This window comes from Pongo pygmaeus, chromosome 21 (assembly GCF_028885625.2).
Source record: "Pongo pygmaeus isolate AG05252 chromosome 21, NHGRI_mPonPyg2-v2.0_pri, whole genome shotgun sequence".
Taxonomy (NCBI): Eukaryota; Metazoa; Chordata; class Mammalia; order Primates; family Hominidae; genus Pongo; species Pongo pygmaeus.
This window is the reverse complement of record NC_072394.2, coordinates 32,933,976-32,953,789: the sequence shown is the minus strand read 5'-3', so window position 1 is coordinate 32,953,789 and position 19,814 is coordinate 32,933,976. Positions and strand designations below refer to the sequence as shown.

General features: G+C 50.2%; 1 protein-coding gene across 3 annotated transcripts; it reads right to left on the bottom strand.

Moving 5' to 3' along the window:
* Nucleotides 1–1,435: 1,435 nt before the first annotated feature.
* On the bottom strand, nucleotides 1,436–17,339 carry SLC52A3 (solute carrier family 52 member 3). 3 transcript variants are annotated; one of them, XM_054468054.1, is made up of 6 exons: nucleotides 17,309–17,339; nucleotides 9,764–9,949; nucleotides 6,673–7,290; nucleotides 4,864–5,369; nucleotides 3,064–3,187; nucleotides 1,436–2,592 (listed from the first exon to the last, which is right to left on the bottom strand). In XM_054468054.1, exons 3-6 carry the CDS (start codon nucleotides 7,237–7,239, stop codon nucleotides 2,380–2,382), a joined length of 1,410 nt encoding a protein of 469 aa, XP_054324029.1. In that variant the 5' UTR covers nucleotides 7,240–7,290; nucleotides 9,764–9,949; nucleotides 17,309–17,339; the 3' UTR covers nucleotides 1,436–2,379. The 3 variants fall into 3 exon arrangements, with proteins under 3 accessions (XP_054324029.1, XP_054324027.1, XP_054324030.1); XM_054468052.1 differs by having other exon boundaries at nucleotides 9,764–9,946; XM_054468055.1 differs by lacking the exon at nucleotides 17,309–17,339 and adding an exon at nucleotides 16,336–16,358 and having other exon boundaries at nucleotides 9,764–9,946.
* Between the last annotated feature and the right edge of the window lie 2,475 nt (nucleotides 17,340–19,814).

Below are 19,814 nucleotides of genomic sequence, written 5' to 3'. Positions count from 1 at the left end.
CACTGCAGTCTGGTTTAACGCATATTTAATAATAAAACTGTTTTCTCTTCTACTTTTGTGGAAAGGTTTTCTGGATCAGATCTTTAATTTTGTCTCCAACACCTTCAAATGTCTTTCTACAGAGGGCTGGTTAAATAAATGTGGCATCTCCACACAAGAGAATACTACACAGCCATGACAAAAAAACAAGGAGCCTGTTTTCATTGTTGAATGAAAAGTGCAAGGTGCACAATAGTTTACTACTTTTTCTGTAAAAAAAGAGGTCTGAGAAGACTGTATTTGCCATTTGTATAATCTCTGGAAGGGTAAACAGGGACTGATAAAAGTGCTCGTGTGTGTGTGTGTGTGTGTGCGTGTTAAGAGAAACTGGGCAGATGAGGGAGAGGGAAGGGATGAAAACTTTTCTCTGTACACCTTATATTTTCTGATTTTTTCAAACACGTGACTGTATTACCTATTCACAATAAGTAAACAGGGAAGGGAAGAGTGGTGGTGGGAAGCAAACGAAACCTCTAAAAAGAAGTCCCAGGGGCCGGGCACAGTGGCTAACTCTTATGATCTTAGCACTTTGAGAGGCCAAGGTGGGCAGATTGCCTGAACTCAGGAGTTCGAGAACAGCCTGGGCAACATGATGAGACCTCGTCTCTACTGAAAATACAAAAAATATGCCAGGTGTGGTAGCGCGCGCCTGTAGTCCCGGCTACTCAGGAGACTGAGAGGCAGGAGAATCACTTAAACCTGGGAGGCAGAGCTTGCAGTGAGCCGGGATCACACCACTGCACTCCAGCCTGATCAACAGCAGGACTCTGCTTCCAAAAAAAAAAAAATTAGCCAGGTGTGGTGGTGGGCACCTGTAATCCTAGCTACTCAGGAGGCTGAGGCAGGAGAATCACTTGAACCTGGGAGGCAGACGTTGCAGTGACCTGAGATTGTGCCATGGCACTCCAGCCTGGGTGACAGAGCAAGATTCCATCTCAAAAAAAAAAAAAAAAAAAGTCCCAGAACCAGACATCCTCTAAGCACTTGATTCTGTTCATTTCTGAGCTCAGCCTTGAGCTTAGAACCAAGTGAAAACTAATTACAAATTTTGGGAGTTCACATTAAATTTCTTCTTTTTAAAATTATTATTTTTGAGACAGAATCTTGCTCTGTCACCCAGGCTGGAGGGCAGTGGCACGATCTCGGCTCCGTGCAGCCTCCACCTCCGGGGTTCAAGCAATTCTCAGTCTCCTGAGTAGCTGGGACTACAAGCATGTGCCACCATGACAAGCAATTTTTTGTTTTTTAGTAGAGGTGGGTTTTTGCCACGTTGGCCAGGCTGATCTCAAACTCCTGGCCTCAAGTGATCTGCCCGCCTTGGCCTCCCAAAGTGCTGGGATTACAGGTGTGAGCCACTGTGCCATGCCTGAACTTCTCCTTTGAAGGAAGATCTGAGTGTAAAAGCAGGGAATGCCTTTATTTAAAAAAATGAAAAACAAAAACTAAAACAAAATAACAATCACCTCTGCCGCCTCCATTTGAGAGAATACTTCCAGGGGCTCTGCATGTCTGGTCCCCAACCTGGTCGGTGAGTTCACTTTCAGAGGCTCAGGGATGGGCCTTCCCTAGCTCCACCGGCAAATCATCTCTCCCTGCTTCCAGGAGGGTACTTACTCTCCAACAGTGGGCTTTATGGGCCAGGAAGGATGACAGGAAGGGGTGTGTAGGGTACTATGTCCCTCCACACTGAGAATCCGAAAGCCAAGCCCAAGATTCTACTGCTAGCTGCTTGTCTTGTAGAAGCCCCTCTGTGAGACTGAGGGGCAAAGGAGAGAGGGCAGGGGCCTGTCTCAGCCCTTCTGGCCACTTCTAGGTTGTGCAGACTGCCACTCTTGTTACTACGATGGACTGTCAGATCAGCAGGTGGCCCAGGAGGGCTTGCTTGATGCCGGCTGCTTTTTCCTTTTGTCTCCGTGCCATGCCTGTGAGGTAGTTGGTACTTACTGTAATCCCCATTGCATGCATGAAGAAACAGGCACAGAGAAGCCAAGTGACTTTCCCAAGGTCACACAGCCTGAAGGGACAGCTCGCCCTCCCAGCTGTTTCCCTTCTAACACCCTTGGGCCTGCCTCCAGCTAGATGCTGCAAATCAGTCCTCTCTTGAGAGTCAAAGCAAAGGAGATCTGAACTGGTAGTCACAGGTACTGTGACACAGAGTTGGGGATAGAGCTGCACCTTGCATTTCCAGGTCCCATCTTCCCCACAGTCCCTAGTGGGCACTTGCGTTCATAATTCAATTACTCAGGCTCTGTCTCTCTGTTCCTGCCACTTGCTCTGTGACCTTGCCTCTCTGGACCCCAGTTCCGTCCGTTAGCGATGGGGGCGGGGTTGGTGGCCTGCCTAGGCGGGACAGTGCAGATTGCAGAAGTCAGCTGACGAGAAGAGCCGCAGCACGTTGACCAGAGGGAACATGAGCAGCGCTCCGAGCAGCGAGCCCAGCTGCACCGCCGCCCCGCACCACAAGAGGGCGCTGCGGCTGAGGTCGCGCAGGATCACGCCCAGCATCACCTTGACGTAACTGAGGCAGCCGCTGAAAAGCACCCACGAGGCCACCTGCGGGGACGGGAGGGAAGAGATGCAGAGTGACGGGGCTTGCGGGGCTTGCGGGGCGAGCGCCAGAGCAAAGAACTCTCACAGGGCTCAGGGAAACCCATGGAATACTCTCTAGGTGCAAGGAGAGCCTTCTGGGAGTGATCCTGCGGGGCTGACGGGTCCCATGAGTTGACCGCCCAGGGGCAAAGGAGAACCCAATGGCTTTTCTGGGTTAATGTGCCCATGATCAAGTGAAGGGCCCTTGAGAGAAGGCCACTGCTGAGGTACACATGGTGGGAAGAGTCCTACTAGTCACCTCGATTCCCTAAGCCTCCACTCCCAAATGAGGAAGGAGCACTTCTCCCACGTGGGGCTTCCCGGGAGAGCCCCACAGACTCTGCTCCCTGGAAAGGGCTGCGCCCAGGCTCTCCCAGGCCTTGGCTAGGGGTGAGGGGTACGGAGTGGGAGCAGCCCCACCGGCCAGATACTCACGATGAGGACTTCCCCACCCCAGTGGCCCTGCAAGAGGGGGCAGGGGCTCATCACCGCCATGGCCATGTTGTAGCCCCCAAAGCAGGTCCCAAGCATGGAGAGGACCCCCAGGAACAGCAGAGACCTAGAGGAAAGTGGGGGAGGTGAGTGGAGGTGAGAAGCCTGACCTCTGTCCCCCCCGCCCCACTGGGCAGCATGTAGATGGCCAGTGTCTCCAGAGTTAGTTTAGACCCATGTAGAAAATTCCAGGTTGCCTGGCTCAAGTCGGTCAGGGAGGCTTCTGAGTGGGCAGGGCTGGCCTGAGTCATCCCCAGCATTAACGGCAGGGCCTGGCACCCCAGCAAGAAAAACATAATGGACTCTGGCACCGGATGGTCCTGGTTCAAATCCCAATTCTACTGTTTAAGCTGAGACTGGTCTCTGAGCCTCCAAATCGGAGTTTTGCAAGGCTGCGTGACCTCCAGGAGCAGAGCATGCAGGGCCTGGCTCAGCTGTGGGCCCACCTGGTGTTTACCTGCTGCCATTTCCTCCTGCAACACACCCTCAGCCTCAGCCAGGAAGCTGGGCTGAAGTGAAGATGGCTGGATTGGGCATTGGCACAGTAGGGTTTGCTGTGCCTCCTCTGGGGACCCCTCCCCATCTGGCCTCAGCTACCTGCCTCTGCAATGTGGAGTTTGCTGATCTCCAGGGGCCCTGGCAGCTGGCTTGTTGCTGCTAGGAGCATCTCTCTACAGGTGGCCTTCCATGCAAACCTACATCTGGGACCACTGTCCTTCCTCAGAGGTCCTTGTCCCTGGGGTCCCAATCTCCAGAACCCCAAGACTGGTCCACGCCCTGGGTAAGAACAGACAGAGGTCTGCCTATAACCTTAAAGACTCTTTCTGCTCCAAGGTTCTTGGATTCCATGACTCAGATTCTATAATTCTAATATTTGGGGTTTCTTGGATTTGCAGGTCTGGGCCTTTGGTCCTGCTTCCCTCAAATCCTCCATCCTCTTTCCAGTTTCTAGGTCCCAAGGTAGAAAATCCAGCTTCCTTGCAAGCTTTCTGTCAAGCTCTTCTGTCCTCACTGTCCTCCTTCTGGGCTGGGAGAGTGGGTGTAAGCAGGCCAGTGAGGGCAGGCAGGCCAGTGTGGATACGAGGATGTAGGACCTACCTCAAATGTCAAGATCCCGAGGTGGTATTTCTCCTACAGGGGTCTGAAGCCCCTGCCTCAGAACCATCTGGGTTCCTTACTAAAAATTGAAATCCCAGGTCCCAGTCTAGGCTGGTTCAATCTGCATTTTATCAACTTGCCCAGCCATTCTTCTAGAACTGTGGCTCTAAGGGAACCAGCAGGAGGTTAGAGGCAGGAAGGCAGGGCCGAAATCCTGGGAATTAGACCAGGTCAAGCTCTTTCTCCAAGCCTCAGGGTTTCCCCTTATAAATGGGAACCCCAGTGGCTGTCTGCTCCTCCTCATGGACCGATGACAATGATGGTCAACACTTACGCTGGACCTGCCACGTGCTAGGCACCGCTCCAAGAGCTTTATAGAATTAGCTCACATCATGCTTCCAGCAGTCCTAGGAGGTGGGACTGTTACTACTCCCATTTTCCGATAAATATCCCTGAGGCACAGAGAACTGAAGTGACTTGTCTTACACACAGCTGACAAGTGGCAGAGCTGGGATTTGGACCGGGGTGCTCCCAAAACATGTTCTTAACCACTACATGTATAGCCCAGTAGGTGCGTTTGGAATTCTGGGTTCTGAAATGAAGTGTTCCCCCACTAGGATTCCCTAGGACCAGATGAGGGCACACCTGTTAGGCAGGAACATGGAGACCAGTGAGGCAAGAGGGTTGGCTACAATGCTGAGGGTGGCGGCCAGGTGGTAGGCAACTGGCCCATAGGACAGGCAGGAGTAGGTCTGCACAGAGGGCAGCACGCCGTTGGTGAGCGCGTTGACGAAGGCTACCAGGGTATAGATGAAGGCCAGGTGGGCCGGGCAGCAGGGGGCTGCTTTCTCCTCTAGATGCCCCTGGTCCTGGCTGCTGTCCACTGTGCCTGCAGGGCCCAAGTCATTCTCTTCCCGTGGCCGGATGGAGTGGAGGGTGACCTGGTTGTTGAGGAGGTCTTCCACGGAAGCCTCCCAGCACCTGGGTTGACGCTGGAGGACAAAGAACGCCACGAGGCAGCAGGCCATCATGATGGATAGCAGGAGGAAGAAGACTAGGGGTGAGAAGTGGGCGGGGAGGTAGCGGCTCTCCAGGTGGGACAGGGGTGCTTCCATTCCGGGGAGGGCAGACACCAAAGCTCTGGGAACTCCCTGCAAAGGACAAGACAGGTCAGTCAGATCCCTGGTCAGGGGAGGGGATCAGACTGCAGAACAACAATCATGACAGTGATAATACAGAATACAGATCACCTGTTATTATTAGTAGATAATTAATAAATAAACATAACTAAAAATGTGGCAATAATGACTGCTGATACTGACTGCCCACTCAGCACAGGCACTGTGCATGGATAAGACCCTGTGCCTCCTAACAGGCCTGCGCAGTGGGGACCATCATCCCCCATTTTAGAGGGAACTGAGGTATCAGAATGCTTTGTCCCTTACCTGAGGGTCACAGGGAGAATGTGGCAAAGCCAGACTCCACCTGGTGCTTTCTGAGTTGGAAGCTACACCTTTTATCACTCTGCTACCCCACAGCAGTGGCAACCACAAACATGTTCAGAGGAGGAGCTAGCTGGAGACTGAGCAGGGGAGCCGCCCACCTAAGGGGAGAGCCCCCACCTAAGGAGAGAGCCCCCACCTAAGAGGAGAGCCCCCCACCTAAGAGGAGAGCCCCCCACCTAAGGGGAGAGCCCCCACCTAAGGGCAGAGCCCCCACCTAAGAGGAGAGCCCCCCACCTAAGAGGAGAGCCCCCCACCTAAGGGGAGAGCCCCCACCTAAGGAAGAACACTGCTTTACCCACCGTCTAGGAAATAAGGGCCTTCAGGACATGTCATCCTAAAATATGACTGTAGGAGGCCAGAATATGCCACCCCAAAATTGAACCTATTGGCATATTGTTTATTTCTAACTAGTTATTTTGAAAAATTGCAGGTTAAGGAGTAGCTCTGAAAAGTTGCCATTTTGTAAGATAAATTTACTTCTAAAGGAAATTTTTATTAGTAAAGCTATCTTATCTGTACCAAGAAGAGGTATCTGTACCAAGAAGAGGTATCTGAACCAGGAAGAGAAAGGTGATGGCCTTTATCACCTGAGGAACTTTTATCTGCGTAACAGTGCAATGTTTATTCACCATAAGTTTCCTCCCTTCACCCTCCCATAATTTGTCTCCACCATCCTGCAGTAGCCCCAAGCCCCTATTCCCTTTTGTAGCTCAGGATGCTACATCCAGCTGAAATCATCTGGCCCTTTTTTGAGTCTCGTATTTTTTGGGGACTCCCATGCGTATGTATGTAAGTAATTAAAATGAGTTTCCTGCTGTTGATCTGCCTTATGTCAGTTTAACTCATAGGCTGACCAAAGAACCTAGAAGGATGGAGGTGAGCAGTTTTTCCCTCCCCTACATTTGTGATCAAGCCAAGTGCTGAGATGGCTCCGGGTGATGCTGGGTACCTGTGCGATGTCAGTCTCCCCCGTGGGTACAGGGCTTGGTAAGCTGTCTGATAGCTCAGTGACATTGACGCAGGTAGTGAGACCCGAGCCCTGGGCAAGGGCCACCAGGGCAGGCAAGAGGCCACTGAGTCCTTCACCCACAAAGAAGGTGGTGAGGTAGTAGGTGGGCAGCCGGCTCATGAACGGCAGGAAGGTCACCGAAGAGGTGCAGTCCACCAGGGCCAGGAAGAAGGTGAGGACCAAGAAGGCGATGCTGTGGTGGCCATCCAGCACCCAGGAGGTCATATTCCAGAGGAAGGCAAAGATGATGCAGGTGACGGTTCCCACGCCCAGCAGGGTGAAGATGATGGGCACTTCGGAAAGGCAGCTGGGCCGGAAGCGATGGAGCAGGGTGACCAGGAGGGGCCCTATGTTGGCCAGCTGGATGACCACTGTGAGGTAGGAGGGCAGGTACCAGCCCTCGGGCAGCTCCATCACCAGCAGGGGCAGCTCTACCCAGAGCCCATTGATGGTCACCCAGGAGCCCATCCCGAAGATGCAGACCAGCAGGTGCATCAGGAAGGCCATGGCGGTATCTGCCCTGGTCCAGAGGCTTCCCCAGATCAGCCTGCAGTGGGGCTGGCAGAGAAGGACACCAGGTGAGTAATTTCAACTTCACCAACTAGCAAGATGCTGGGACCTGGGGCCCAGGGTTTTCTCTTATTACTCCCCTTCCTGTGAACCAGCTGGCTTTTTTTTCTTTTTCTTTGAGACATAGTTTCGCTCTTTTAGCCCAGGCTGGAGTGCAATGGGATGATCTTGGCTCAGTGACCCTCTGCTTCCTGGGCTGAAGTGATTCTCCTGCCTCAGTTTCCCGAATAGCTGGGATTACAGGCGCATGCCACCATGCCAGCTAATTTTGTATTTTTAGTGGAAACAGGGTTTCACCATGTTGGTCAGGCTGGTCTCGAACTCCTGGCCTCAGGTGATCCGCCTGCCTCGGCCTCCCAAAGTGCTGGGATTACAGGTGTGAGCCACCATGCCTGGCCCAAGCTGGCTTTTTATTAGCAGAAAACAAGGGAAGCCTTTCCTAACCATGATTCATGAAAGAAAAGTTCAATACAACACACAAAAGCAAACAAAGCAGCTTCTGCAAAAGATACCAACAGCAAGGTCAAAAGTTAAATGAAAACATGGGGAAAATACTTGCCACATAAATCGCAGACAAAGGGCTCATCTTCCTTGTCAGGCCTCTGAGCCCAAGCCTGCACGTATACATCCAGATGGCCTGAAGTAACTGAAGAATCACAAAAGAAGTGAAAATGGCCGGTTCCTGCCTTAACTGATGATATTACCTTGTGAAATTCCTTTTCCTGGCTCAGAAGCTCCCCCACTGAGCACCTTGTGACCCCTACCCCTGCCCGCCAGAGAACAACCCTCTTTGACTATAATTTTCCACTACCTACCCAAATCCTATAAAACCGCCCCACCCCTATCTCCCTTCACTGACTCTCTTTTCGGACTCAGCCCGCCTGCACCCAGGTGAAATAAACAGCCTTGTTGCTCACACAAAGCCTTTTTAGTGGTCTCTTCACATGGACGTGTGTGACATTCCTAATATATAAAGAGTTTTTAAAAATCAAGAACAAAGAGACCCCATATACAAGAGGGCCAAGGATATGAACAATTCAGAGAAAAAGGTACAAATAAGCTTTAAACACATGAAAATATTATCACCTTCATTCACAATAGGAAAACTACTCCAGGTGCCATTTCTCACCATGAGATTGTCCCAAAGCCTGACAAAATGACTCACATACAAGGTTATTATAGATTGTGATCTTGTTGGTAATAGCAAGTTATGGGAAATTTTCTCCTGGGTGGCTAGCAACAGAGGGGGCTAATTAAAGGGACCTGCTGGAATACCACATACCTGTTTAAAGGAATAAGAAATAAGGAAAGCAGATCTTGGTGACTGATAAGGAAAGGTCTCCAGGCTATAATGATAATCTTGAAACAAAATCAAGGCAGGTAAATGGAACCAGGAAAAGGTGTACTGCCTTTTGGTCATAGGAGAGGAGGAAAAACATGTTTTCTTTGCTTGTACTTGCACAAAGCAACCCTTGAAGGACACACAGGGACTGCAGGGATGTTGGTGACGCCTCTGTATATCTTTTTTTTTTTTTTTTTTGAGACAGAGTCTTACTCTGTCACCAGGCTGGAGTGAAGTGGCACAATCTCAGCTCACTGCAACCTCTACCTCCTGGTTCAAGTGATTCTCCTGCCTCATCCTCCCAAGTAGCTGGGACTACAGATGCCCACCACTACGCCCAGCTAATTTTTTGTATTTTTAGTAGAGACGGGGTTTCTCCGTGTTAGCCAGGATGGTCTCAATCTCCTGATCTTGTGATCCACCCTCCTCAGCCTCCCAAAGTGCTTGGATTACAGGCGTGAGCCACTGCGCCCGGCCCTGCCTCTGTATATCTTTTAATAAGAGTTTTGATTTGTGAACCATGTAAACATATTACCTGATGCAAATATATGGTTACCTGAAATAAGATTTCAATCTGGCTTTTTTTCCTCCTGAAATTATATCACTCTCTAGGTGGCCTTTGGAGACCACTTCCTCTAGCCCTCCAGAGCCATTCTGCCATCTGTTTACCCCTTTGCCAGCTACCAGTGGCAGCCCACCTGTGCTGTTACTAACAACTTTCTTCTAGCTATCCTTAGTCTGAGCAGTAATATGGGAGATGCCAGGAGTGAGGCTCTGGAGCCCACTGTTTGAGTTTGACCCTGGCTGTGCTGCTTACAATCTGGGTGACCCTGGGCAAGTGGCTTTGCCTCTGTCTGCCTCATCCCCTCATCTGTAAGTAGGGGATAGTGATAGTATGAATTCCGTGGTTTGTAATGAGATATAAGGATGCTGGTGAGTTTATGCTGTTTCCAACAGTCCCAGCATAGGGTAAGCACCACTAAGGGTTACTGATCATTATCATGAAATGGCAGGTTTGGTGACATCGTTATTTTTGTCTAATTCACATGAGAATTAATACATGACTATGAAAATTTAAAAAGGGAAAAGATTCCCCTACTAGGTATCAACTGAACTCACCAGTGGTATATGCACCTTTTTGTAGAGACACGTCAACTGGGCCAATCTTCACGTATTGTAGATGGGAGATGAGGTCCGAAGGGGCAGAGGGGCTCTCCTGGGATCTGGACTGGGTCCCCTGCAGCAAGCAGCCTGTCCAGGATTCGTCAGTTCACACCGCAGTCTTTAACTCCATACTCCTTCCTTCTAGTACAAAGCAGGAGTGTCAGTTGTGGCCACACCTCACCCAGGAAACTCCTGAATCCTGGCAGCTCCTCCCCACGGTTCGCACACACAGAATTCCCTCACAGGGCTGGGACTTCCTTCCTCATACCTTCACTGAGCGAACCCGGTGCTCAGTTGCCTTTCTGGGCACCTCCTTTTCCTCTCTGGGAGGAGCCACTCCTGGGGTGCAATGCAGTCAGATCCCCTAGCAGTCCCTCTCTGCCCCCTCCCTTCTGGGGGCCTCAGACTCTGTTCCCTCCCTTAGGAAGTTGACTTGACTAATAGCACAGGTGAGGCCCACTCAAGGTGTGCCAAGAGGACCCAAGGAGGGAGGGGAAGCTCCCAGACAGCAGTGGCACACCTTTGCCTGTGCTGTCCTCCCAGCCTGGAGCACCAGCCCCCTCTGCTGTCCACATCCAAGCTTTCTACAAGATCCCGTCCTCCAGGAGACCTCTGGCTGCCTCGCCTTCTCAGGTGTCCTCACCAGGGCCCATGACCCCTTCATTTCAGGTTGTTCTTGTGTGGGTGCATGCAGGCACATATGTTGAGACTGAAGCTTTTTGAGGGCAGGGGCTGCTTGGGAATCTGACATTTTGAAGGGGGAAGGGCCTTTCTCAATGACTTAGCTTAGGATTTGTAAATTATTAACTCACTGGCCACTGCCAGACAGCAGATATATTACTTTGGTTTGCCCAGTGTGTTTAACAATTTGTTACTGTAATCAGCAATGGAGGGGATGGCAAGCAACCTTCAGCATTTCTGGCTTCTCAGGAATATTTTGGAAGAAGTGGCCACCCACTTTGGCCTCTTTCTTTGTTCTAGACTTGGGCCATCTTGGAGCTCTCCCCTGCGGTAACATCTGGAACCAGTTGCCTGGGTTCAAATCCCAGCTTCAACTCTTACAAGCTGAGCAAGTGACTTAACCGCCTGTGCTTCAGAGTCTTCTCTTGCAAAACAGGTAGGCTGTCAGCACCAACATCAGAATTGTTGCTAGGAACATGCAGAGTGCTAAAACTGTGCCTGCCACATAGTAAGGGCTCAATGAACCATCATTATAAGATTACTATTTCAGCAAATGTATCAGTTGCATTCAAAAACATGTAGTTATCGGCCAGGCGTGGCGGCTCACGTCTGTAATCCCAGCACTTTGGGAGGCTGAGGCGGGCAGATCCCTTGCGGTCATGAGTTCGAGACCAGCCTGGCCAATATGGCAAAACCCCGTCTCTACTAAAAATACAGAAATTAGCCAAGTGTGGTGGCGCACACCTGTAATCCCAGCTACTCAGGAGGCTGAGGCCAGAGAATGGCTCCAACCTGGGAGGTGGAGGTTGCAGTGAGCCGAGATCGTGCCGCTGCATTCCAGCCTGGGCAACAGAGCGAGACTCCATCTTAAAAAAGAAAAAATAAAAAAAGAGACCCAGTTTTTGTTAGGCAAATGGCCACTCAACTAAAGGACTACATTTCCCAGCCTTCCTTGTAGCTGCACATGGCCATGTCATCAAGCACAGGCCAATGAATTCAAATGTGACTTTGAGTAGTCTCCTTAGCCCGTTTCCTGTTTAGAAAAAAAAGTGCAGCTCGTTGCCAGCGCTCATTTAATTTTATGTAAACATGCTATTTGAGGTTGAAGCAAATCTGACTGATTCTGACTGCTGTTTTTTTTTTTTTTTTTTTGAGACAGAGTCTTACTGCGTAGCCCAGGCTGGACTACAGTGGCTTAATCTCGGCTCACAGCAATCTCTGCCTCCCGAGTTCAAGCAGTTCTCATGCCTCAGTCTCCTTAGTAGCTGGGATTACAGGCGTGCACCACTGTGTCCGGCTAATTTTTTGTATTTCTTAGTAGAGACGGGGTTTCTCCATGTTGCCAGGCTGGTCTCGAACTCCTTGGCTCAAGTGATCCCCACGCCTCAGCCTCCCAGAGTGCTGGGATTGCAGGCGTGAGCCACCACGCCCAACCCTAAATCTGACTGATTTTCAATGTGAAAATAACATGTAAAAACTGTTTTTGGAGTTATTTCTAACCAGAACTAACATCAGACTCATCTATTTCAGAAAAACTGGATTCATCAAACGAATCTTTGGCCAACAACTGTTGAAGAACAATGTTAACGTCACACGTAGGAATGCTAGGATTTGCTATTTTCAGCGATTGAGAATTACTTTGTTTTGTAAATGGAAATACCACGACTAAAACCAGAATGCTACAAATAGAGTGATGTCTTTTGTTTCCAAAGTCAATATACTAGAGCAAGGCAAAAATAATAATAAAAGCGAGGTATTTTGTGGCAAAGTTATCTTGGGGTAAACGCTGCAGTCACAAGCAGGTATTCCTTCTGGCAAACAGGGTAAGAGTTAACAATAAGGGAGTGTGCCCTTCTGCTCTTCCTCCATTTGGCTGTCTGGAATCAGAAGTGATGGCCAGAACTCCAGTAACGATTTTATGCTATGAGGCATGCGGTGGGGGTTAGACGCATACTAGGCTCCTTTGAGATTTTGTGGCAGAGAGCACACATACCAGCCCTGTTTTGCCTGTGTTGAACTGTTTTGTTTGTTTGTTTAATGTTATTAAATTGTAAACAAACTTCTATGTTGTTTAAGTCACTCTTATTTTATATACAACAAAAATACTCAGAGACTGGGCACAGTGGCTCACTCGTATAATTCCAGCACTTTGGGAGGCTGATGCTGGCAGATCACTTGAAGTCAGGAGTTCAAGACCAGCCTCCAACTGGTCAACATGGTAAAACCCTGTCTCTACCAAAAATACAAAAAATTAGCCAGGTATGGTGGCGGGCGCCTGTAATTCCAGCTACTTGGGAGGCTGAAGCAGGAGAATTGCTTGAACTCAGGATGTGGAGGTTGCAGTGAGCCAAGAGCACACCAATGCACTCTAGCCTGGGCGACAAAGCAAGACTCTTGTCTCAAAAAACAAAAAGAAACAAACAGACAAAAACTACTCCATACTAAGTGCACAGAGATACACGTTCCAGGATATGTATTGACAGATTATAGTAACCAAAAACTAATGAATGCATTTATCTCCTTTACCACCTACTTTCTGACTCTGAAACTTAGGTCCTGTCCCAACCAGGATTTGATCAAAGATCAAAATTTAACAAAAGTAGTTGTTTAGACACTTGGGGGCAAATGTCTTGCAGAGAGATGAAAAAAAAAAAAAAAGGAGAAGAGAGAAAGAGGGAGGAACAGAGGAACAAAGAGCCCTCCATATAGAATTTGGTACCAAAAGTATAAATTGAGACCAAGAGTCATTTCATATATCAAAACTCTAATTCATAAAAGAGTCAAAACTGTAGTGACTATCTGTATTCTGAATATTTCCTGAAATAGCCTCAGACATTCCAGGAGAAATGGACAGAAGCACAGTCCAGCAGTACAGGCCTGACTCACCCTTTCAGGTCAAGACAGCAGACGAAGGTGCAAAATAAACAAGGATATAGCAAAAGCAATAAATGATATACCTAGTAAAGAGGGCTAAGTCAGTAGTTAAGGGGGGTAGGAGAATTTGCAGATGATGGTGACCTTTGCCATACGAAAAGCTATTAAACTAATGAGAGTGTCCAGTTAAACATTTACAAACATTAGTAGCTTTCCCACAGAGGGCTGGATGGGGAGATGAGGGCAGACAGGGCAGAAGGAGTCTGACTTTCTTGTATGTTCAACAACTCCTAAGCACTGAACGTCTAAATCCCTGCTCCCTACAAAGACGAATTCTCTGATTCTGACCCAGGTGCTGCCACGGCTGTGTCACTTGAGGGATGGGATTTGGCTCTGGGGGTCTGTTTCCTTGTCTGGAAACCAGGCACGGTGGGGGTGTGTCCCCAGGTGACCCATCTGTCCTATGGCCCTGGCCCGCTCCCAAATTATCTCTTTCCTCAAAAGTGAGGTGTGCTTTTGGACCTCGGGGACACAGTGAGGAACAGTCATCAATGACAACGAAGGGGATGTCTTAGGCAGAGGGAACTACTTGTGCAAAAAGGCCCCAGAGAAAAGGAGAGACTCAGAATGGCTGGTGTTCAGAATGTGTTGGGATACTTTTAAAAGATGCATATCTGTATTTTCTGTTTGTTGTTGTTGTTTGTTTGTTTGTTTTACAGTGACCTTGCAGTTCTTATTTATTCATTTTAACCAATATTTCTTGGGCACCAACTGTGTGCTCAACCACAATCCCTGCTCTCAGGAAGGTGGAGGAAGCAGTCACGAAGCAGAATAAAAAACAGAAACATAGAGCAAGTCAGATGGTGGCAAGGACTCCGGAGGAAAGCAAAGCTCCTGAATGGGGAATATGCAGCTGTCAAGGAGAGGACATGAAGGGAGTGTGGGAGTGAGCTGTCTGTGGAAAGCACGGTCCAGGGGAGAAAGCAGCAAGTGAAAAGGCCCTGGGGTGCGGCCACACCTGCTCTGTCCCAGAAGTGGATTTTGCTGTTCAAAGGACAGCTAGGAGGCCAGTGTGGCTGCAGCAGCGGGAGCGAGGTGGGAGGGGAGGAGACAGGGCAGGTCCCCTGTGGCCCTGTGGTGACAGCTTGGGTGTTTTCTCTAGAGCAAAAAGCTCCGTGAGTGGGCAGAGGAGACCAGCTCTAATCTAGTTTTTAACAGGATCGTGCTGGCTGTTGTGAGGAGAAACATGAGGCGCCAGGGAGGAAGCAGGAGTAAACCTTTGGAGGGTTAGGAAGCTGTAGCAAAAGGGCTAACAATCACCATGACAACAGTGACAACCATAGCTGCCACTCCTCAGCTACTTATTGTGCCAGACCCTATGCTAAGCTCTTTGAACACATTACCTGTCAAATCTTGTTCCACAATCCTGAGGCTGGCATTATGATTATCTCCATCTTACAGATGAGGAAACTGAGGTTTAGAAGGGAAATAAATTTGCCTAGGGTCATACAGCTGGGAGCTGAGATTTATATCCAGGCATGCTCGACTGTGGACCCAGCCCTGAGAAAGCCTCAGGGTGAAGGGGTTCTGAAGGGGCGCCAAGCTGAGCAGGATCTCTTTCCGCTCACAGATGGCCTCCCGAGACTTGGGCCAGAGAAAGAGAGAAACGGGGTACAGGTTCAGGAGAAGCTGAGAGAGGCTCTGAGACATATCTGCTTCCCAAAGATCCAGGACCCCTTCTGTGATCACCAGAGACCAGAAACCTAAGGCTTCACATGAGACAGTTAAAATGCCCCATAATGGGTGGGCGACAGATAGAGAAGCTAGAAGGATCAGTTTCAGACAAAGGTTTCTCTTTTGCATTCTTGCATCAAAAGCTGTGAGCCCCCAGCCCAAGAGAGTGAAGAGAGTTGGGAGTGGGGTTCTGACCAGGGCCAGTGCACCTTCATTGTGTGGGCTGGGCCATCTCCTCCAGGGAGCTCAGGCAGCTTCCACCCCACCCACTGGCCCCCGCCCCACTCCGCATTCTCCTGTCCTCTGCTTTCCTCCATCAAAGTATTACCGACACCAGCTCAGTTACAGGAGTTTATCTATGTCTATCTGTTGAGCGCTGGTCTCCCATGGGAGTGTAATCTCCATGTGAGCGGGGGCTTGTCCTCTACCCCAGTGCCCAGGTGACCATCTGGCTTGCCACGGGCTGGGCCACCTGAGCTCCGGGCACCATGGCTGAGTTCTCGCTCTGCAGGGATAATCTGCCAGCTGGTAGGCACCTAGCCCTGTGGGCCAGACTGGAGGAAACCCACCTCAGCTATGAGGGTTGTGTTGGCCAGGGTGACCCCTGGGGCAGTGCCAGGTGGCAGCCTGACATTGGATACATCTCACTCCTGGGCAAGGGTCTGAGGCAATGCTTTCCTGGGTTCCAGGCTCCTGGAGAACTTAGTGAGGCCTGTAGGCATCTACCTAAGGCCTGACCTCACCCTCATGAGAGTGGGTAGGAATGGATTGACTTTGAGCCCATGAAGAAGGGAGGCTGAGAGGTCAAAACCACAAAACCCACAGGGAGGGATGGGGAGATGAAGGGGAGTGAGAGAGAAGAGATTGAGACAAAGAGACAGAAAGAACCAAAAGCTAGAAGCAGAAATGGGGAGAAAGGACAACAGAGGCACAGAGACAAGGAAAAACGGGAAGCTGCGGCTGAGAGGGAGGCAAGGAGGTGCCAGGAGGCAGGAGGCAGCTGGGGCGCTGGGAGCCTGGGCCCAGCTCAGCCACCCTCACTGTTCACAGCCACATGTAGCAGAAGGCCATCTCTACCTCTTGTTGCTGGGACCTCAGAGTTTCCCTGGAACTCATCCCAACTCAACGTCCCTATTGCACAGGTGGAGAAACCAAGGCCCAGGGAGGAGATAGTGCTTCCCTGAACCCTGCCCCACCCCTGATCTCAGGCTGTGGCAGACATCCAGGCCTGTGCTCACCGGCTGTGCAACCTCAGGTCAGCTGCTCACCCTCTCTAGGCTTTGGTTTCGCCATCTGTGAAAGGGTCTGGGAATGTCCAGCCTTTCTGGGCTCAGCCGACCAGGAAAAAGGGAATGAGATAACAGGCGCTCAGGCTGGCCAGCAGAAGCGGACTGTGAGTTCTCTTCCCCCTTCTCCTCCCTCCCAAGGCCAGGAAGGGCTTCAGGCCTCCCATGGGGCTGACCTTGGTGGAGCAGCCTCCCCCAGGCCAGTTCCCCTCCCCTCCACGTCCATCCCAACTCCCAGCCTCCTTCCCAGGCTCCTGCAGCTTTAGCCTGGTCAAGTTGTTCAGAGATAGCATGGAGATGGCCCTGGGTAAAATCAGTGGGGGCCCAGTCTTTTTTTTTTTTTTTAGACTGGATCTCTCTCTGTCACCCAGGCTGAAGTGCTGTGGCATAATCTGAGCTCACTGCAGCCTCAACCTTTCTGGCTCATGCGTTTCTCCCACCTCAGCCTCTGAATAGCTGGGACTATTAACCCATGCCACCACGTCCGACCTGGGTAATTTTTGTATTTTTTGTACAGATGGAGTTTTGCCATGTTTCCCAGGCTGGTCTTGAACTCCCTGAGCTCAAGCGATTCACCTGCCTCAGCCTCCGGAAGTGCTGGGATTACAGGCGTGAGCCATGACACCCAGCATGGGCCCAGCCTTTTGGTCTGGAGGCACCAGGGGTCTGGAATTCACCTGGATGGCTCAGCCTGTCCCGACTCCAACATGCCAGCTGAGGAGGAAACCTTTCTTCCCTCCTATCTCTTTGGACTCTCCCGACATGGCAGCCTGAAACTAGGGGAAAGGCCATGGGACACCTGCTGGCTCCAGATAAGTGCCCCTGCCACATCCCGGTCAGTGTCCCATGCTCCTGGCTAGCAGCCGGCCTTGATAGCTGCAGCTGCACCCTCACAGGCCTCAGCCGCCCCGCTCTGCCCACTTACCTGCTGGGCCAGTTCCCCAGCGGCTCTGCATGGGAGGGGCCAGAGGCAGCTCGTTTTGTATAAAGCCGTCCCCGCCCAGAGCTTGGGGAAAGGCAGGCAGAGGGTGGGTGTGGCTCCCAGCAAGACCAAGAGCCTACTATGTGTCTGTAATCTGCCCTACAGCCCAGCTAGGAGGAGGATCCTGATGGTAGAACTTTACAATAAAGGGCTCGCTTTATTGAGGCTCTCTGCCATCCAGATTTCATGAGGGTTGATCCCCAGTTGACAAAAGCTATGTGCAAACAGTTGGTTCTGGCACCACCCTGAGATCTCCATAATTCCTTTCACACAGGAAGAGAGTGCCCCGGAGCAAAAACAGTTCAAATACTGGTGCTTCAGTAAGTCATGTGGAAAGCGGGGATAATAATAGTGCCCTCTTCATGGGACAGAAATCCCAACTGCCAGTGTGTACTGAGCTGACCCAGTGTCAGGCATGTTCTTGGGGCTTGATATGAATTAATGCATTTAACCTTCATGGCCTTTTGGAGAGATGTTATTACTATCCTGATTTTCCAGATGAAGAAACAGGCCCAGAGAAGTCGAGAGCCTTGTGTAGGTCACACACCTTGTATATGGCAGAACTGGTTTCTGATGCTCTCTGAGCTACCCTGACAAATACTGTAACCACCTGAGGGGTTCTTTCTGCCCACTGCATAAAGAAAGACCATGATGCTGGCCATGCCACAGGGGAAATGAGTTTGTACTCAAATCATCTTCAAAGCTTGTAGGTGAGGAGTTTTTCAAAGGCAGTATAGGGGAAGAGTTGGGAGTGGCCAGGTAACAGGTGCTTGCTGCTGATTGGTTGGGGTGGAGATGAAATCATAGGGGGTCGAAGCTGTCCTCCTACAGGCTGAATCGCTTCTGGGTGGGGCCACAGGAGCAGGGTTGGCGGTCCTGGTGGAGCCATCAGGTTTAGGTGGAGCCATGGGGTGTCAAATCTGCAAAAAACCTGGAAAGATGGCCGGGCGTGGTGGCTCATGCCTGTAATCCCAGCACTTTGGGAGGCCGAGGCGGGTGGATTACCTGAGGTCAGGAATTCAAGACCAGCCTGGCCAACATGGCGAAACCCTGTCTCTACTAAAAATACAAAAATTAGCCGGGCATGATGGCGGACACCTGTAATCCCAGCTACTAGAGAGACTGAGGCAGGAGAATTGCTTGAGCCCGCGAGGCGGAGGTTGCAGTGAGCCGAGATCGTGCCGTTGCACTCCAGCCTGGACAATAGAGCAAGACTCTGTCTCAATAAAACAAAAACAAACAAACAAAAAACAAAAAACACCAACTGGAAAGATATCTCAAAAGGCCAACCTACAATAGTGGTGTTATTTGCATGAGTAATTGGGGAAGTTGCATATCTTATAACCTCCAGAATAATGGCTAGCAATCATTTATGTCTACACCTTAGGAGGACCCAGGCTCCTCTTCTACCACCAGCCTGACGGCCTCTCATTAACTTTACAAAAGTGGTTGCTCACAGTGCTACGGCCTGTAAGTGCAGGGCCAGGATGTGAATGCAGACTCAAATTGGTGCCTCCATGGATGTAAAACATATTGCACAGATTCTGACACCTAGTAAATGCTCAGTGCATATTGACTTCTACAAATAATTCTGGCCTGCCTGTTGTGTTATTTTCCAAGACATTCATTTACTTAACAAGCAATCAATCATTCTCCAGGCTAATGCTTGGGGCGAGAGGTGAGCAGGCACTAGGGAAGGGGCCAGACCCCTCGCTTAGCAGGCAGGTGTTCAGGAAGTGTCGCCACTGTTGGGGCTTAGGACATACACACCCCCAAAATATGACTGTGGGAAACCAGAATGTGCCACCTCCAAATACACCTCTTTGACATACTTTGAGCTGGTTATTCAGAGAAACTGCAGACATAGGAGTAGCTCTGGAAAGCTATTCTTTGGTAAAAGAAATTTACATCTATCAAGGAAATCTACATTAGTAAAGGTGCCTGTATCAGGAAAAGGGCTGCTCCAGAAGAATTACCCTAGATACTTTTTTTTTTTTTTTTTTTGAACATAGAGTTTCACTTTTTTCGCCCAGGCTGGAGTGCAATGTTGCAATCTCGGCTCACTGCAGCCTCCACCTCCTGGGTTCAAGCGATTCTCCTGCCACAGCCTCCCACGTAGCTGGGATTATAGGCGCACGCCACCACGCCCAGCTAATTTTGTATTTGTAGTAGACACAAGGTTTCACCATGTTGGCCAGGCTGGTCCCAAACTCCTGACCTCAGGTGATCTGCTTGCCTCTGCCTCCCAAAGTGCTGGGATTACAGGCTTGAGCCACCGCACCCGGCCACCCGAGAGACTTTTATCTGCATGACAAGACAACCATTATTTACCATACAATAATTCTTCCCCTCACCCTCCCATAACTGTGTCTCCACAAACCCCCAGGAGGCTTAAGACCGTATTCCTTAAACTTCAATCATTTGACCCTTCTTTGAGCCACTGCACCTG

Excerpts from the sequence above, each read along its gene's own strand:
- SLC52A3 (XM_054468054.1), bottom strand. The coding sequence starts at position 7,239 with ATGGCCTTCCTGATGCACCTGCTGGTCTGCATCTTCGGGATGGGCTCC. Across the intron at positions 5,370-6,672 it reads GGGAGACTGACATCGCACAG|GGAGTTCCCAGAGCTTTGGT; the intron begins GTACCCAGCATC and ends TGTCCTTTGCAG. Across the intron at positions 3,188-4,863 it reads TCCATGTTCCTGCCTAACAG|GTCTCTGCTGTTCCTGGGGG; the intron begins GTGTGCCCTCAT and ends ACTTTCCTCTAG.